Consider the following 20,741-nt stretch of genomic DNA (forward strand, 5'->3'; position numbering starts at 1 on the left):
AAGGGTATTGTATACTAAAGTATCAAGGATTTAGAAATGACACTTCTTTGACTATAACTTCCATTAGTATTTCAAGTCAAACTATCCCAATCACTTCATAAGAATTTCCCAATGAATTAGGCTTACAAATCTATTGGGCCTCAAATTCCCAGATTTCCCTGCCAGCATGGCCAGTTAATTAAGAATGCAAAATACACGAGTGTCCTTTCTTTTGATAATCCTATCTAGCAGATTTGGTCTATAAAAAGCTGTTCATATGAATGTGTATGTCAGAGGGAAGATGCACTTTGACTCATTCAGTTTTTGGACTACAGTACAGGCTTTCTTTAAGCCAGGAACTTGTTGGCTTGTTTCTAATGCCCTGAGACTGCATATGGCGAGTGTCCAAAAGACATGAGGATTTTATTTGTTCTTTCAGAAATCCTGAGGGCTTCGTTATTGCCTGTTAGAAGCAGATACGATGGGAAGCAAATAATGATTAGGATTTTCAGTATTTTTTGTGCTGTATTTGGGGTTGGGGTGTGTGTGGAATTTAAATAGAATCTTATAAATGCCCTTGGCATCAGGACTAAAGTTATAGGGAGCATACAGCAATTTATCCTTTTATGATGAACCCCCTCAATTACCATTTTTAGAAGGATACAGGAAAGCTACACTTTTGTTAAAATTGGCAGGGCAGATTTTCATATCCCACTACTTTTTCTATAATCAAAGGAGAACTTGAGACCAGAATCATCAGATGCCTGCCCACTTGTCTACATTGTCTTTTAAGATACCGCATCCAGTTATGTTGAGACCCTCTAGTTCTGTTTTTGCTTCATTTATCTGTCAAGTTGTTTATTTTGATCACAGATATCTAGATCACAGATATGTTAGTCTTACTATAAGGTAACTATGAGTCACAGAAATTATGTTCAAATTACCTTCTGATACTATTCAGATTCAATTTATTGAGAAATTAAAAGTTTCAAATCAACAGCAAGTCTATAAAATATTCAAAACTGTTAAGAAAAGTCACTAACTTTTTCAAGCTTTAGAAATACTGTTTCCGATAAGCTGCTTTATTCCCAAAAAGCAGATTTACTATATTCAATGAAGGTTTCTCCTGAATAAGGTATAGGATAGCCATCTAGCAAGAATTCTCTGTAGACCAAAATTGTGGATTATGGCATTAATCTTGTTTCAGTGGAAGAAAGGTAGAGAAAATACAAATTACTGTTATGATAGGAAAAAGAAAAGCATGCTGATATTGTTTCTGTTGATTGCTAAGATTATTGTAGAACAACTTGTTTGATTTGTGCCTCCAGGTCAGTGTCAACTCTTAGTGACCACATAAATTTGAGCAACTTGTTTAAACAAATCCAAAAGATTTTCATTTTTTGGTTCAATTAATATTATTTGAATTCATCTGAAATGTCTAGGTGGAGTGAAATATATAGGTGCAGTATAAGACCTATTATTCCTCACAGAAATAAACATCACTATTACCTTCTTCAGTGTGATGTTTCTGAATGTTAAGGAATGAACAACATGGGAAGGAGAATAATATTCTTTTTACATTATATGAGAAAAGCATTACTTTTTTCTGAGTGTACTTTTTGAGGAATATTTTAAATAAAGAATATATAGACAATAGTTACAAGTTGTAATTAATTGACTGTTACTTATTTAGTAAATTGAATCTGACCTACAATAAAACTACAATTTACTGTACGGTCCAAATATGGGAAGAAGAAATAGCATGTATCAACTACAGAGTACTGGAGTGTGTTGCAAAGATGTTTGTCATTACAGTAGTATTTGAGCTGATATGGTGACTGCTGTCTATATAGACACCTATGAGTGGTATGATTTTTGAAAACTATTGAACATCAAGAATCAGAGAATTAATTATAAGAATCTTGAAGCATAAATTTTGTCTTAAGGAATTTTTCACAATGTTGTCAAAAGTCTTCACAAATTTTGTTAGCTTATCAAATGAGGCATATTTCAAGAATTAATCCACTAAAAAGTGTCATTCTGCAACTAGTGCAAGAAAATTAAGAGAAGTGAAAGATAATTATTTACTAATGATCCACAAATATAAAGAACCTGGAACAAATCTCTATAGTGGATTCTAGTCTATGAACTTATCTTTATCAAAAAATGATTGCTTTTCAGAAATAAAGGAAACTTATAAATGTAGGTAGTACAGTAATAAAACATAGTATTTAAATCTTTATGCTTCAAATATTTACTTATTTTCTGAGGTATTCTAAGTATCTACTGAATGTATGAGGGCAATTCAGAAATGGTTATCAATGACAGACACTCGCACATACAGAACTTTTATTATATACATTACATTACTTTTCGACATAATCGCTATTCAAATTGAGGCACTTTTCATAATGTCTTTACAAGGTTTGAAATTCCTTAGTTGTAGTCACTCAGTGCCAAATCTGGGCTATTGTGTGTGTGTGTGTGTGTGAGATCAAAAATATCCCAATGGAACTGCTTCAAGTTATTGGGTACTTCTAGCAGTGTGAGGGCGAGCATTATAGTGAACCAACACCACACCGGAAGTCAGAATGCCCTGAGGCTTGTTATGGATGGCTCGTCTGAGTTTTAGTAACGTTTCACAGTAGACTTCTGAATTGATGGTCGAACCATGCTCCATGAACTTTACTAGCAGTATTCCTTTGGCATCTTCACATTTGGCGGGATTTTCTATGGCACCACTTCTGGTGTGATGTTGGTTCACGATAATGCTCACCCGCACACTGCTAGACACACCCATGAACTTTTGAAACAGTTCTGTTGGGATGTTTTTGATCACCCTCCCCCCATAGCTCAGATCTGGCACTGAACGACTACTATTAAGGAATTTAAAACCTTGTAAGACGTTGTGACAAGTGCCTCAATTTGAATGGCGATTATGTCAAAAAGTAATGTAATGTTGTGGTTTTCTAATGTGCATAATAAAAATTCTGTATCTGTGTCTGTCACTGATAACCAAACCGAGGTTTATTTCCGAATTGCCCTTGTACTTCAACTATCTATATATACATGAAGTCCTTTTAGGCACTTTACTCACCTGAAGTTATAAGAAAAGAATCTTCAGCAATCTCTATTCAGAAAATATGGAAGGAAAGATTAACTATTGTATCTACTTTAGTTTTTCTTAAACTCAACTGTTTAAAAACTGTTTTTAAGAAAAGATTGGACAAAAATACAGAATTTTAAACAAAATAGCCATTTTTTCTTGTCTTTTAAGAAGCTTTTTTAGTTTTCTTCCCTTACTTTATTTGGTGATCACCATCACCCTGGTGTGCAGGGGTGCACAAGTTGCCACCTGGTCAGGGAGAATGTACCAGAGTTTGGTATCAGTTGGGAAAAGTGCATGGGGATGTGCAAGAGGAGCATTAATCAGCGTGTGTGGGGATGCTAAACAAATCAGGAAGGTGGAGGGGGTGCATAAGAGATGCCGGGTAGATTGGGGAGGGCATATGGGGTTATGGCATGGGTTGAAAAGGATATGTGGGATATGCAAGTGGATTGGAGCACAGATACTCTGGGAAGATTGCACAGGTGGGAGAAACTTAACTGAGAAACTTGCAATCTTCCCTTTTGGCTTCTTCACTTATTTATGCGAGGCTGCCAGGGAGAGCATTGGAAATGAGAATCGCATGACCATGGCTGAACACAGCAGCACTGAAATAACAGCACTGCAGTGGCACAGGAGTGGCCACAATTTCCCCAAATTCCATTCCCACAGGAGTAATGGATCACAGCATTCTGTAATTTAGTCTCTTTGATGTACCTTGGTTCAGTAATTGTTGTTTTATGAGGAACTGTTTCATCCAACTGAAGATTCCAAACAGCAGGCCCAAGAGTTATACAGTAGATCAGAGAAATTGCTATAAATAAGCAGTATCTGTTGATCTGCATTTATATTACCATTTCAGAATAAAATATAACTTTTACAGATTAAAATGACTTGACAGTGCATCCCTAATGTCTTGAGATGTTTACTATAGGAACATGTTCAGTTTTCTCACTTTTATCGTGAAAGTGTAAAGGAAGTATGCATCTTTGTGAGAGTTAATTTTACATCTGTTGGCAGACAGCCGGATCTACTCTAAATGGCCAGAATGCAGAGTCAAACTCGCCTTCAATATAAACAAGGCAGATTCAAATCACACTGTTTCTGTATTTGATGCAATTTTACCACATGATACAACACTCACTTAATATTTCCCTAGGTGCTCATGACAATTTTAAATAATTTATTTCCTTTTTTCAAGCAGCTCTTAGAAAATGATTTTATTCCCAATTAAAATAAAAATCACCATAATGACTTCCTTGTTATACCTTTCTATATAAGGTGAAAAAAAAGAGAGACACTGGACAAGTAAAGTTCAGGACACCTTTGAGAACAGAAAGACTTATATACTGGTTAATCTGGATAGGATTTTATTGCCATGTTTAACATAAAAAGAAATTAGACGTTTTCTAAATCCGTTTAATTTTCAATGGTAAAAAGGGCTCAAGGTTCAAAGCTGGTATTGGCAATTTTATTGTCATCAAGATAAGAAAAATATTGGGATATGAATTTTAAGAGTCAGTCAGTAGGACTGAAACAATTGTTTTGTTATTGCAGAGAAGATACCTCCTTTGGAATCAGTAACACTACCTGCTCTTCCAGTTTTTGGTCCCAGAAAAGAATGTAAGTATTTGAGCTATTTTGACACACCCATTTACATATGCAAACAACAGTAATTGCACTCTCCTGTTATAACAAAGTTAATTTTTATTTGTGCAGGGATTTTTTTATAATTCTGGAAAGACAAATGTTAAGTATGCAGTGAAAGGATTTTTTTTTTAAATCAAACACAAAATATATAAGGAAACTATTAAAATCATTACCTAAGCAGACTTATTAAGTTAAAAAAAAGGTTGTTATTCTTTTTTATTTTTAAATGTGGAGAAAACCCAAATAGGTGAATGGCAGGATGGACTACATAGTTTAAAGCAATAGGCAGTATGCATATTTGTGTTAACATGTTCCAAGCTGAAATCAGAGTTAAAGGTCAAAAACAAAGTTCCCAGACCCCAGTTGAAGAATGCTACCTTCTTTCATGTACTTTCCAACTCACAAAATCAACAAAATTTGAAACATTAGAAAGTTAAATTATTAGATAAAAACATTGAATTTCCCTAACATATAGACTTTTGCAGATAAAGCCTTTGATCTTATCAACTCATATAGGCCAATAACATTGATCAAAATACAAAACAGTAAAATAAGATAAAGCATATTAAGAAGCAAGATGGCTAATATTCTTTCCAAATACATTTATGAAGCAGGATTTATTAAAGACAACTTGCATATTCAATATGGAAAAATCTCATTGTAATCTGGATNTAGACTTTTGCAGATAAAGCCTTTGATCTTATCAACTCATATAGGCCAATAACATTGATCAAAATACAAAACAGTAAAATAAGATAAAGCATATTAAGAAGCAAGATGGCTAATATTCTTTCCAAATACATTTATGAAGCAGGATTTATTAAAGACAACTTGCATATTCAATATGGAAAAATCTCATTGTAATCTGGATAAAAATCAAGAAAAGCAATGATCAATACAGACAGTTCATGAATCACAAACAATTGCTTATCTACTGTTTGAAATTACAGCGGACCTACCCACATAACATTTATGGCCATTTCCAGCATCCTGTGGTCACATGAAAATAGGTACTAAACAAGGATGCCTATTCTCCCAATCATGATTTGATATAGTTATAAATTTAATAAAGGAAAAAAAGACTAAGTTTGGATAGAAACTTTGATGTATCATCAATGTTGCCTCTGAGTGATAGATTTTCTCCAAGAAACCTACTTTTGTCTTCCATAGTGTACCCATCTCTGCTATTATTGAGTGCATCTATTTTGTTGCTGGTCATCCTTTTTTTTTCTTTTTTTTCACCTTATAGAAGTCTATCAGGGATCCAATAATCCTTGATAGATATCAAGGTATCCAATAATGTATATTGTTTCTTACTCTTTTCTCAAGCCAGTTTGAACATTTGCCATCTGCCTTTTCATGTAGGGCTCTAATTTCTGATGGATATTCTTAAGCATTATCTTACTAGCATGCAAAATTAAAGATATGGTACAATAGCTTGCATGCTTTGTTTTGTTTCTTTTCTCTGGTATTAGAATATACACTGATCTATTTTAATTTGCTGCTCACTGTGTCGTTCTACAAATCTGCTGGCATAGTATGGTTAGAACTTTTACAAATTCTTCTTCTGTTGCTTACCATAATCCTGTAGAAATTTTCATCAATTTCTGTAAGCTTCCAACTTGGTAATGATAGGAATACTGATATAACTTCACTCTTCTGGGTAGGGAATATGTTCTAAGGAATATGAACATCCAAGAATATGTATCTTGGATGTTCGTAACTCTATAATAAAGAATTTCAAAATTTATTGATTTATCCTTTCAATTTTTATAGCTACCCATTTCTAATACATGGTTCTGGGTGGCTTACAACAACAAATAATATGAAACAAAGTAATATAAAATCATATATGCAAAACTATATAAAAACCGTATAATACAATATGCAGCTGAGGTATAAAAAATAAATATAACTACTGCTCTACAACAGGGCTTTTCAACCTTTTCACCCATTGTACCACTTTTAGGATATGGCAACATCCGAGTACCACCAGTTGCCTAGCAAGGTGTCAAAAACTTGACCCCCCCCCCCAAAAAAGGAAAAAAGTGATAAAGTACAGGTAGTCCTCGACTTACAACAGTTCGCTTAGTGACTGTTCGAAGTTACAATGGCACTGAAAAGAGTGCCCCCCAAGCCACAGCCGAGCAAGACACCTGCCTGCCCACCCGGCGGCGCTCTTTCTCCTGTCTGAGGTTTTCATTGTTGTGAGCATTTGTTGAGGATTGGCAGCGGAAGTGGGATGGGGGGGTGTTTGGTTTTTATTCCCCCCGTCTGCTGGGTGGTTGCAGCAGGTTTTGGTCACTTCACATGACCCTGGGACACTGTGACCGTCATAAATACGAATCAGTTGCCAAGCATCTGAATGTAAATCACAAGACCCTGGAGATGCTGCAACATTCCAGCTGATCGGCGCTTCATCTGGACTCAGAAGCAGCAGAATCAGCACCGAGCTCCAGCTGGAGACTGGTGCTGATCCTGGCGCTTCCGCTGAGCCCTGACAGCCCTGCAGCTCCAGCCATCTCTGGTTCAGGCTTGTGTGGTGCTGTCACCGGTTCAGCTCATTCCCCTCCCCCGCTACCACTTTTCTAGGATGGTTGCGTACCACCTGCCAGGTGCCAATGTACTACAGGTGGTACCCATACCACTGGTTGAAAAGCCTTGCTCTACAACACACACAGATCCCCAAACCTAGTGGCAAAACCACCTCTTTATGTGTTTATGAAAAGTCAATAGGCATGGGATCAATCTGATCCCTAATGGGAAAGGAGTTGTTCCAAAAGGCTCTCTTCCTGGGCCCTATCAGATGGTGTTTCCTAACAGATAGGACCTGGAGCATGCCTCTTCTGCAGGATCTAATGGAGGATGGAAGTATCAAACTACAGTGTATAATGCCAAACACTGAAAGAGTGGCAATTTCACAAAACAAATATTGAAGCAGTGATTGTGCAGCACATTTAGACCAAACTCTCTACTTATACAATGATTAAAATTAATTTTTTTAAGGAATCAGGAATATGGACATGTAATTTCACTAGTTAATGGATATAAAGTGGATTATAAATATGTACAAATTAATGGGCAGAAATATAAAGAAAAGGGAAGCTACAATTCATAGCACATTATAGACTAGAGTAAATAATAATAAGAAAAGCACATATCATAGTAGTTAGTATCTGCACTTCTTTTTAAAAAACAGATATAACTAATATTTAGGAACTATATAGGATCATTTTCTTGTTCTTAGTAGGAAAGATTTAATAAAGAATAATTGTGAGCATTTTTTCCTTAATGTCACTTCTATATATGCATACTTTGGATAAAATACATATTTTGATTTGTAACATATATAAAGTTTTTTTCTCTTTGAATTGACTTATATTGCCTTTTTTTAGGATTCAAAGTGATATACATAGCAATTCCTCTTCCACTTTTCCCAAAAACTATCACCCTATGAGGCAAAGATAAAGAGATTATATAGATTTGAACCTGGATCTCCTGAATCCTAGTTCAGCATTCTAATTCACACACATCACCGAGCAGATTCAACGATGAACCCTGAAATGCAAGTTGTACATTTTCATAACTGCTTGAAAAGAGAGTGACAAAGATACCCAACCACAGAATGCTTTCTGTGGCTCCATTTGCTCTAGATTGATGGCTATACAATATATTGAGAATCAGACCTCACTATGCCTCTGAACACCAATTGGTATAATGGTGCTACTGGGGCACTGCTCTATAATAATAACAGAAATGTATTGAATTTATATTCTGTTACATTCCCAGTGACTCCGAGCACTTTCCTTTATGGAAAAGTCAGCTACAAAAAAAGCAATGCGGAATGCAGGCACTAGGTTTGATCTAGCGTATTCTTTACATTCTTAAGTAAATTCCAATATGTTTATAAGAATACAAGGAGAAGATTAGGATTTTTGTTTTTACAAAGCAGCTCGAAGGATGGAAGTCGGCTGTCCTGCTGAGATTTCCGCCTTCAACTAGATACCTTTTACTACATATGCTAAACACCGGCCTGGTCCAGGGAATTCAGAGAGTTGTAATCCAACACAAAAAGAGTACTAGTTGGAAAAGGTTGTGCTAGCGCAGCGGCTCTGAGCCAGCTATTGGCACTAAGCAGAACAGCGGCCCCCTCCTTCTTCTCTCTTTCCTTGCCCGAAGGAGGGAAAAGAATGCAAAAGAATCAGCCGCTGCGGTCCGCTCGCCTGATGGAAATGGGGCTCAAACAACGGTCCGGAGAGAATGGGCTGCCGAGGGGGAGGCTTGTTCTTCAGAAGAGCTTGCAGGCGAACGGGAATGATGAATAACCTCCATTTGCTCACCCCGCTATCTCCGGGCACTGCAGAGGATGAGCTGCACGGCTTGGTGCCCGGCTTCGGGCCAGTAAAAGTGCACTCTCTCTCTCTCTCTCTCTCTCTCTCTCTCTCTCCCTGTACCTCCATTTTCTTTGTGGGTGCAATCTTCGCTGGCCAGAGGGAGGGAGCGCGCGCGCGGACACGTGGTGTTAAAGGCAGCCACCAGGAACGACCGGTGCCTCCCTGCGGCCCGCTCTCTCGCTCTCTCCGGGCGAAGGGGATTAAGCTTATGGCGCGCGGAAGGAGGCGGACAGCGCAGCGTCAAGGGCACGAGGAGGGCCCGGCAGGATGCACGTTGAATAAAAACTGTGTTGGGTGGAGCAGTTATTTCACTGTTTTGTGCCTCACTCGCTTAGAAGTTCTACGCAAGTGTAGACCTAACAAAGTCCCCGTCCTGAAAGTTCCTTTTTTGGGGAGGGGGACGTCACTCCATTTAGCCCCGCCCGTGAACTGCCGGGCGGGGCTTAAACACAACGCCAGGGGAAAAAGAGGTGTTGCCAATGAAGGCGAGGGGGCGTGTCCTGATCGCCGCGTTGAGGGCGCCAGTTGGGAGGCAGTCGCGGCCGGTGGTGGTAGAAGAAGGTGGGAGGGTGCGCGCGCGGACGTCTGGTTGGCCGCTCGGCCAACCGTCCGTAAGGCGAGCTCGGCGGCGGTGGAACAGGGTGGCGCGCGCGCGGAGGGGCGCCCATGGTGTGGCCTCATGTCTAAGACGCTGCGGAGGAAGCGCCACTGGCTCAGCAAGGTGCAGGAGTGCTCCGTGTCCTGGGGGAGCGGCTCCGGCCCAGACCCCGACCTCCTGCGGGGCGGCGCCGAGCGGGGAGAATTCCCTTACCTCGGGGGCCGCCTGCTGACAGCGGCCGACTCCGGTGGCGGAGCTGGTTCTGTTTTGCTTTCAGGGAAGCCCCCTGCCCCCGGGGATGTACTGCTGGAGGTAAACGGGACCCCGGTGAGCGGCCTCACTCACCGCGACACCTTAGCCGTCATCCGCCACTTCAGGGAGCCAGTGCGCCTCAAGACGGTGCGACCAGGTCAGTGCGTCCGAGCGAATGGTCGTCGGAAGGGGGGGGGCGATTCTTTTTCACCCCTTTTCCTTCTCTGCGAAAGGGGTGGGAGCCAGTCCCGAAGTCACCGCCCTCGGCTCCACCCAGCGCACCTGCTTCTCTTTTACCCCCCCCCCCCTCTCCATTGTGGGTCTTTCCCGGTCTCACTCTTCATGCTTTCCAGTCCTTCTCTCGTTCTTTTTCTTCTTCTTCTTCTTGATCGCGACTACTTCTTTCTTCTCCGCCCAGAGCACTCCTCCTATCCCCCCTTAGCACCACCCAGAGTCTTCCCCCCCCCTTGCTATTTTCTAACAGGGTAACGTTTTCTCTTTATCATTCCTTCCCTTTCCACTGCTTCTCTTACCCCTCCCTACTGCAGGACGTAGCATTTGTAAATTCGGTATTTCTCCGAAGACTAAGCTATCCTATCTTTCTGCCGTATCTTTTATCCTTTAGGGCGTTCATCACTCTACGTGTGCCACCTTACTTCCAGCAACACTCCTGCCCAATTTTTCTTGGTTGTCTGTCTCGTTTATATTCCTTGCCCTTTTTACAGCTCTCTCTCACCTATTGTTTTTTTTATTAAGGTAAATCTGACCCAGCCACTGTCACCCCTTCTGGTACATCTGCTAAATCCCTTCCCTGAACAGACCTGGCCCTTCCTGTTTACTCCAGTATCTATCTTCCGCTCCAGTGCTGGTGTCATTATTGAAGTGTTTCCATTTACAAGACCTGCTTTAAACCCTACTGTAGAGTGATTGTTAGGCTTTGTGGCAGCCAAGGACCTTAATAGCTTTTTATGTGGTTTGTTCCATTAATGTTTGGCTCTACAATGTTAGGTGTGATTATCATCCTAGTGGCTTCTTTCCCCCCCCCCCCTTTAATGGTTTAATTATCCTGTGTAGAAAATTGGCTTTTGGCAGTATAGTTAATCCAAAATATTTGACCATGAAGGCTTTCTGCTGAAACAAATAGTTAATATTTGAAGTGCTAATGCTGTCTTTTCTGATTAGTTGTAGTTAGATTTTTTTTTTTATTCCTCCAGAGTTGATAAGGAAAAAACAATTACTTTTGCATGGTAATGTATCTTTTTTTTTAAAGTTTCTTTTCCAGGTATTCTCAGTGCTAGGGAGAAGGGGGAAGGGAACAGTTGTAACTCTACTTCATGCTTGAACAAACAGGTTTTTGCATGCTGCATCTGTGGTGTAGACCCTGCAGCCCTTTTNCCCTCTCCATTGTGGGTCTTTCCCGGTCTCACTCTTCATGCTTTCCAGTCCTTCTCTCGTTCTTTTTCTTCTTCTTCTTCTTGATCGCGACTACTTCTTTCTTCTCCGCCCAGAGCACTCCTCCTATCCCCCCTTAGCACCACCCAGAGTCTTCCCCCCCCCCCTTGCTATTTTCTAACAGGGTAACGTTTTCTCTTTATCATTCCTTCCCTTTCTACTGCTTCTCTTACCCCTCCCTACTGCAGGACGTAGCATTTGTAAATTCGGTATTTCTCTGAAGACTAAGCTATCCTATCTTTCTGCCGTATCTTTTATCCTTTAGGGCGTTCATCACTCTACGTGTGCCACCTTACTTCCAGCAACACTCCTGCCCAATTTTTCTTGGTTGTCTGTCTCATTTATATTCCTTGCCCTTTTTACAGCTCTCTCCCACCTATTGTTTTTCTATTAAGGTAAATCTGACCCAGCCACTGTCACCCCTTCTGGTACATCTGCTAAATCCCTTCCCTGAACAGACCTGGCCCTTCCTGTTTACTCCAGTATCTATCTTCCGCTCCAGTGCTGGTGTCATTATTGAAGTGTTTCCATTTACAAGACCTGCTTTAAACCCTACTGTAGAGTGACTGTTAGGCTTTGTGGCAGCCAAGGACCTTAATAGCTTTTTATGTGGTTTGTTCCATTAATGTTTGGCTCTACAATGTTAGGTGTGATTATCATCCTAGTGGCTTCTTTCCCCCCCCCCCCCCTTTAATGGTTTAATTATCCTGTGTAGAAAATTGGCTTTTGGCAGTATAGTTAATCCAAAATATTTGACCATGAAGGCTTTCTGCTGAAACAAATAGTTAATATTTGAAGTGCTAATGCTGTCTTTTCTGATTAGTTGTAGTTAGATATTTTTTTTTATTCCTCCAGAGTTGATAAGGAAAAAACAATTACTTTTGCATGGTAATGTATCTTTTTTTTTAAAGTTTCTTTTCCAGGTATTCTCAGTGCTAGGGAGAAGGGGGAAGGGAACAGTTGTAACTCTACTTCATGCTTGAACAAACAGGTTTTTGCATGCTGCATCTGTGGTGTAGACCCTGCAGCCCTTTTCAGTAAAATAGATTAATATTACATGGTTCATAACCTCACTTCTGATTTCTTGTATTGTTGAGCTGATTTTTTTTTAAATCTGTGAGGTAATCACTTGTGATTAACCTTCTGTTTTAACCTTCCCTGTTGTTTTCATAATCTGGTGAATTCTTAGCAAATCTAGTTGTTTGTGTAGGTTATGAAAATGAAGTTTCCAGAATACCAGGGTTTATTAAAACATAATATTAAAACTATCCTTGGGGATAGTTAGTGATTGAACATTATTAATAACTGTCATTTAGGTTGCCTACTTGTTATTGGAATTCACTGTTTCTTTGAATAAAATTTGCACATCTGCAGAACAGTAATACAAATACTAGAGAAAAATTCAAACAGTGATTCTTCATTTCATGGTAAATTGAAGAATAAATTATGGTTAATGGATGTATTTGTTTTAAATTTCAGACAAAATCAATTTTCTTAAGTTTTAGGTTAACCTTTTATCATGGATGTGTTGCTAACTGTAATTTTGTTTTAACATTCCTTCTCGCTCTAGGAAACAGTATAAATCAAATTAAATTAAACAAACTGTTGTAATCTATATAAACATTTTTTCAGAATAAAAATGATCTATTGACCTGAAACAAATACTAAACAGTATTTTGACCTAGCAGCTTTTATATGAACATTATTCTGTGTTATAAAATTATTTTGCATTATAAGATAATGTCTAATTTTTTGCCTTATATTTTTTATATTTTCTGTATAAGTTGCAAATCTTTTTATATTGATATGGGGTAATTAACAAAAGCTAAGAATATCTAAAATAAAAACCTATGTTGAGTACATAAAGTATAGTTGATTGTGTCTATAGGGCAGCAAACTAAATTCTCTATTTAATTTTAATGTTTTACACTGAGTGTAACTACTCAGCTTCTGCTTCTATTTCTTCTGAGATGGAAACAAAAATTAGACTTTTACTTATGATGTAGTAATAGCTTGTAAAATTAAGCATTTTGCTTTTATTGTATTTATAAGTCTTCAGATTGACATGTGATTATTATTTTGGGGATTACAATAGTGAATGCACAATTACAGTTACTTGTAATGAAATTGAGAGCATAGTTTAAATGCAGAACAATTTATGAAACTAATAATTTTCTTTTTCTTCTAACCAGTATGACATAGGTACACTGCAAAAAAAAAAGACTATATGTTCTCAATGCATTTAATAGTATAGTGTTCTTATTTTTTAAAGTAGCATAGTACAGTCACCATGACCAATAGCTTTTGATTGCATTGTCCTTGTTGATTCATTAAAATTGCAGTGTCACATTTGTGGAAATGAAATGCAGAATTTAATTATGTGTGGTGTGAATATATACTTTATTTATATAAGATATTTGACTGCTCAGCTTCAATTGGCTACTACAATCAGTCTTTGGTTCTGCTATTCTTAGGAAGGGAGAAGATTTTCTCTGATCACTTTTTCCATATCTTATGTAACTATTTACACTTCTATAATGTTCCCATTTGTTTTTCCCTTTTTTCATAGAATAATTGGTTTGACTCCCTGATAGTTTCAGTTGTCAGTTTTTGCATATTTTCTATATCTATTTTTTTAGAATTACAGTACCAATAACAAGTATTTATATGATGACATATGATACATTTGCATAATAACATTATATTGGCTATTTTATATTTAATCCAGTTCCTAATGAGTTCTCTAGTATAAAAATGTTCCCCCCAGCTGTTATATTGTTTCTGTGACTTATTTACCGCAGTGCTAAAATGTCTTTCTAAGTCAGTTATTACTAGCTCTTTAAATGTCAGATTTTTTTTTAACCTAGTGTGTAGCATTTACCTTTGCATATTGAGAGTTGTCTAGTTATTTTAATATCCCTTCTCTGTGTGGAACTTTTGGCATTTTTTTTGGGCTTTACCACTATAAAGAAGAATGGATATTTGTGGATGGTGTAGGTCAGAGGTCCCCAACCTTTTGGGCACCAGGGACTGATGCCGTGGAGAAAAGTTTTAGAGGGGGTGTGGTTTTGCGTATTGCCTGCATCCTGCGGATGGGACTTTACTTGTTTGTGCAGACCGGTGGCAGGCAGGTTGTAGACCGATGCCGGTCCACAACTGGGGGTTGGGGATACCTGTTGTAAGTATTTTGTTGTCTGTCAGCCATTTGAGGTAGATCAGGTGAAGAAACAGATACTGGTTGGATTCCAGGGACATTTCTTTACAGTATTATTGTAGCGAATATTAACAGAATCTTAAAAGCTTCTCCAAACCATTAACTGTTCTCTTTTAAAGACAGTAAGGTCAAGACAAGGCTGTTCTGAGTCCTTTTTCTTATACTTTCTATTTTTCCAGGACTGAGCAATCATTTCATTTCAAGGCCAGAACTAAATTCCTCTACTTAAGGGGTCAGCAACATACTTGCCTGCCACCAAAAATCGTCCAGCCTAAGGTTTCAAAAAGGAATATATTCATTATCCCCATGAGAGACAGAAGAGAGGATTCATCACCTCCTTGACTAGTTATTTTGACAATGGCTTTACCAGTCCCCCTCTGTCTTTTGTGATAGGGAAAGCAAGCTTTGAGGTGGACAAGGAGGGGCAAATGGTGGCAGCATGGCCTCTGGCCCCTATATTGAAGCCAACCCCTACTCTATATGCTCTGAATGGGATTTTAATTTTATGTTGCTGACATAAAATTAATTTATTTTATTTTGTTGTAGGAACAGAGAAGTGTATATACTTCAGTTGTAGTTGCTTGCAGAGAATTAAAGTTGGAGAAGGCAAATATAAAGTATTTACAATAGCAGAGAATATATGTGGCTCAGTGTTGAAATATAAAGTAATTGAGTTGTAGTTCTATACTAAGTATGATTGCCTAAAATTATCACCATGGCATTACCGAATAATCGGGTATCAGATAACAAGGAGCAGTAGAATTAGGAGTTGAAAATGTACCCATGGAAACTGTAGGTGATATCCCCTGATGAATTAATGTAGATACAGTATTAAATAGCATAGATACATAATAAATTCCTAGGGTTGTAATAGATCAATGGCCAAGATCTTAAACACAATATGAGCCCACCATCAGAAGAAGGATTAAAACTACTGCAAAGTCAGTTGTGCCAGTCATATCAGGCAATTGAGGGGAATACCATAGTTGAAGGTACAGTTCAGAGATTTTTGTTAATGAAGACTACAAACCACTAGTGATTCACTGTAGCATTCCCATGTTCACCACCAGTCAGATGGTTAGACTACAGACCTGCTTCAGGCTCTTTTCTGCATTCACTGCCATTCAGTTAATTTATGAAAATAGATTTTAATTGGATAGACTCTGTATTTTTTTAGAATTTCTTCATTGATACATGGTTTCAGAAAATTTGAAAAATGTTGGTATTTGGCCTTCATGAAATTGAAAAGATGTAGTAGTGGTATTCTCCCATTTTGTTTCTAGTATGGTCTTGATGATCAAATCCATCCCACTTCTCTATCCCAATCAAAATAGATAAGTATTTTCCATATGTATCTGAGATTATGAGAACATAACTTTGTTTCCTAGATAGACATTATATATATTTAAAACTGCAATAGCTATCTATTTGTGGTCAAACAAGAACTTTTAAGAATAGTCTTATAGTCTCCCTTAAGCTGGAGAGGCCATACTTATTCCTTAGAGAGACATTAATGTAGCTAGTCCTCTGTTGTCCAATTTGGTGAGACAGGAAAGGTAAGGAGCTGTTCTCAGCTCTGTTCACTTTTCAAAATCTACAAGTTGAACAAAATTCCAAATACGAGAGAATTCATTACCAAAGTTATGTAATCAGACCTACCTCAATACTGGAATCCAGACCGAGACTGAATTATATATTTTAATTAATGAAAAATTACACCAACTGCTTAACCACACTGCTTAGTTTCCCTGTGTCTGGCATCCAAGTATAAGAGACACCATGCAATGTGGGGCAAAAAAAATGAAGCCTATTCTAGGCTGCTGTGATATTCTCCATGGCTTTTACATACATGAAATGGCAATTCATGGCCTTAGTCTAATATATCTTAGTCTAATATATCTATATTAGGCCTTAGTCTAATATTTCTCCAATTTGTATTTAGGTCCTCACATCTTTTCTGTTTCATCACAGTTTCCCATTAAACAGTGCATATTAAGCTCTGCAAGAGAGAAGTCATTTTATTGTCTCAGATAAAGCTAGATTCTGAGATATATACTTGTTAGAACACCTGCAATTTCACATTTTAGTTTTTTAAGAACGTTTAGTGGATACTAACTAAACTGTTTATTTTTTTACTTTTTAATAAGGCCTAGATAGAACTCAATTTCTTGTCAAGACTAGTTCATTTAGATACACTGAAAATGTCAGCGTAAGCCTGGGGATCTTTTCTACATTTTCTGCAGTGAAGACAAATGCAACTAAACTGATTCCAGTTCTTTATATTTTTTATTCTGTTTATAACCACCTTAATCTTTTTCTTATCTAGGAGTCGATCCATTCTCAAGTTGCTTGTGTTGCATCCTTAAATAGTTGAACATAAATTGAATATATTGCTAGTAACAATTTTGAATAATTTTTATCTTCTTGCATTTCTTTTGTTTGTCAGTAATACCCATTGCATACATGAAGTAAAGTAAATATTAGTTAGGAAATAATATTTGTCTGGTTACAACTAGTACATGTCTATTGTGATTCATAAAAGCATATTGAATTTATGTCAAATATATATTTTTAATAAAAGGCTCATCTTGCCTTAATGATGCTAATTTATATATATAAGTGATATCAATTATTTGGCCTCCTCAAAAGTATATATTTAAATGTCAAGTTATTGCTACAGTTATAAATTTGAAACTAATTATTGCTGCTTTAGGACAGGGCAATATGAATATTAATCAGAATTTTGATGAATTTAAATTAATACATGATATAACTCAATTTTGAAAAAAAAATATCCTGCCTGCTTTTAATTTATATCTAGTGTTCAGATCTGTTTTTATCCACTTGCTTTTGAAATAAGAGAAAGCTAGTTGCAACCTTACACTTTTTCACTACAAAGGTATCTTTCTTTTAGAATGCACAGATTTGATTGTTTTTGTATTAGAGATATATAGTTTTTTGCTTAAACTGCATGAGTGCATAGGAGAGTATTACACTTCAGATATTACTCTTAACCAAAATATTTTTCTATTTTTTTATAGTTAATTGGCTGTCACTGGAGATTCTCAATCATCCAGGTCATGATTGTCCCAAAGGTGCTTTTTGAAAAGGCAGCTGGACTTTCTAGGTTTTTTTTCCCTTGAAAATTGCTTCTCATTCAAGAAGTTTCTTCAGTTCTAAATTGAAGAAACTTCTTGGATAAGAAGCAAAATGTTTTCAAGGGAAAAATGAATGTTCAGTTGCCTTTTGGGAAAGCAACTTTGGGGCTGTCACTGTTTATTTCTATCATATTAAAATGAAACAAAAACTGACTTGAACAAGCATAGAACTAGAAGACTTTTATTGTTTGACCTAAATTATGATGTTCTACTTCTTGAATAATTTTCTGGCTGTATATATTATAGTAGTCCTTGGTTAATGACTGCTGTGTTTAGCAACCATTTGAACTTAAGATCATGCTGACAAAGTAGCTTTATGACTCATTGTTGAACTTACTATCACTGCAGCTTCTCCTTGATTATGTGATCATGATTATGACATTCCCCAACCAGTGTCCATTTACAAGAGTTGCAGTATCCCATAGTCACATGGTTCCCATTTGTGAGCATTACACCTGGCTTCCGACAAGCAAAATCAATGGAACAACTGGCAGTAAATCACAAGCTGCAGTCACATGATATCTTTAACTGTGGGTGATTCATTTAAAAACTGTTTGAAATAGTATAGGTCTCCTGCTTGAGCAGGGAGTTGGACTAGAAGACCTCCAAGGTCCCTTCCAGCTCTATTCTGATTGATTGAGAACTGCAATATAACTAACATCACAAGTCTGGCGCAGACACGGGATGTTTCACTTAATGACTGTGTTCCAATTGCAGTAATTAAATGAGGACTACCTATATTGTGGAAATAAAGTGATGCTTAAACAAACCTGTCACAATAGATGTTCTACTCTATGAATTTATCTGCATATAACTTAAAAGTAAATATATGTTGGCCTTGCAGGGCAAACTCAATAGGAAACACAACTAGGTGACCTAATTCTAATTTATTGTAACACTACATTGAAAGAATCCTGCAGATCTGAAAGAACTTTTCTCCCTGTATCTAATTTAGAGTCCAAGAAAAGAAAGGTTATTGCTGAGTTTCTTGCTCTGCCCACTGTTCAACTGTGGGCTATGCTGACTCTTACATGGCCATTCCCTTGACAGCATCTCTTTACCCAATCTCCTAAGATCATTTCCATATACTATTACACCATATATGTTGTTGGGTGGACCAGAGCCACTAGTGCAACAACTGTAATACCTACACATACCTGTCCAACATGTGTGAAAACATTCTATGATAAGTTATCTTCGGAGAGATCATATCTAGTTTTAATGTATTTAAAAAAACAAACATGTCAAGGTCTTCATCAACGATGGTAGACAGACACAACATATAATTGATTGCCTAGGTGCCTACAGGTATTCCTCAACGTACAACCACAATTGAGCCCAAAATTTCTGTTGCTAAGCAAGACAGTTTTGCCCCATTTTATGACAATTCTTGCCACAGTTATTAAGTGAATCACTGCAGTTATTAAGTTAGTAACATGGTTGTTAAATGAATCTGGTTTCCCCATTGACTTCGCTTCGTCAGAAGATTGCAAAAGGTGATCGCATGACCCTGGACTACTGCAACCATTATAAATACCTTCCAGTTGCCAGTTGTCTAAATTTTAATCATATGGCCATGGGGATGCTGCAGCGGTCATAAGTGTGAAAAATGGCCATAAATCACTTTTTCCAATGCTGTTGTAACTTTGAATGGTCATTAAACAAAAGTCAAGGATTACCTGTATTCTGTCAGTGTCGCCTAACACAACAACATACATTTGTTAAATAGGTTACTGGATTGCTAATGTGAAGTGGTCATGAACTGGACCTTGAGCAGTCTTTTCCATCTAGTGCAGGGATAGGCAACCTTGGCTCTTTTAATGACTCGCATAGCTGGCTCAGGAATTCTGGGAGTTGAAGTCCACGAGTCATAAAAGAGCCAAGGTTGCCTACCCCTGACCTAGTGCCTCTATGTATAATGTAACTACATTTCCCATAATTCTCATTCAGCAACTTGTTAGAGGAATTTGGTCTAGAAATATATTATGGTTGGGATTTTATCAGAGACACCTAAGATAGCAGTAAAGGGAAATGTTTCATTAAATAATTCATTAAGTTATGACCATTCATGGCAGCGTTGAACACTTACCTCCATCCTCAAAAGTTATGGCCATTGCAGTGCCCCCATGGTTACATAACTGAAATTTGGGTGCGTGGCCACTTATCGTCAAGGCATTCCCCCATCTCTGCCTTATTGGTTCCTCGCACTCGGAGGCCCCTGCCGCCTTGCACTCCACCATCCTACCTGACCTTCACCATCGTCTTGCTGCTGAGGCATGCCTGGCTTTCACGAGGCAGCTGCTGGTTGTATAAGAGCTGGGAAAGAAGGTCTTGTGCAGCCAGCAAAAAGTTGTAGTACTATGAAAACACTGGAAACTTTTGAGTTTCAGAATCATTTATCATATCAGATACCATAGCTCGGGGGAAAGATGTTTCTGGTGGGTGGAAGAAAAGAGAAACGCTTCATTGCATTTACATTTCATCTTAAGGCTAACAAAAATTCTTTGGTTTCAAAACAGCCAAAGTTATCCCTTATCTTGTACAATGAAGAATTCTGAACTCAGAAGCTTGCATGCCATTTTGTGTCTTTTGAATCAGCAATAAAACATTTGTCATTATTTTTGCTATGTGTAAAGTATGTTTTCTTACCTTTGCTTTTTTCTGACTTTTAAACAATAATTGCTCCAAAATTTGAATGCTACCATTTTGAGAAATGCATTGTTTTAAGTTATTCTTAAAAGAAAATAACTTTTTGCTTCTTTAAGTCATATTTTAATATAGTTTTTACCCATCGTAGCTTTTTCTGAATTTTTACTTAATTATTTTGCCTTCTAGTAACCTGCTTAACAGTTTAGACTTTAACTTTAGTTAAGTTCAATCTATTTCTGTGGCATCCTGTATTCAATTTCACCCCAATATACTTTGTTTATTAGGAAAA

At 37.6% G+C, this 20,741-nt stretch overlaps 1 protein-coding gene across 1 annotated transcript in view; it reads left to right on the forward strand.

Moving 5' to 3' along the window:
- Positions 1-9,808: 9,808 nt before the first annotated feature.
- Positions 9,809-20,741, forward strand: part of MAGI3 (membrane associated guanylate kinase, WW and PDZ domain containing 3) — a 97,112-nt gene continuing 86,179 nt past the window's right edge. The window contains exon 1 of the mRNA XM_015819938.1: positions 9,809-10,136. Coding sequence (XP_015675424.1) covers positions 9,809-10,136 — 328 coding nt within the window. The remainder of the gene's footprint in view (positions 10,137-20,741) is intronic.

The sequence above is a fragment of the Protobothrops mucrosquamatus genome, unplaced genomic scaffold, assembly GCF_001527695.2.
Source record: "Protobothrops mucrosquamatus isolate PMUCROS unplaced genomic scaffold, P.Mucros_1.0 scaffold1021, whole genome shotgun sequence".
In the NCBI taxonomy this organism is placed as follows: Eukaryota; Metazoa; Chordata; class Lepidosauria; order Squamata; family Viperidae; genus Protobothrops; species Protobothrops mucrosquamatus.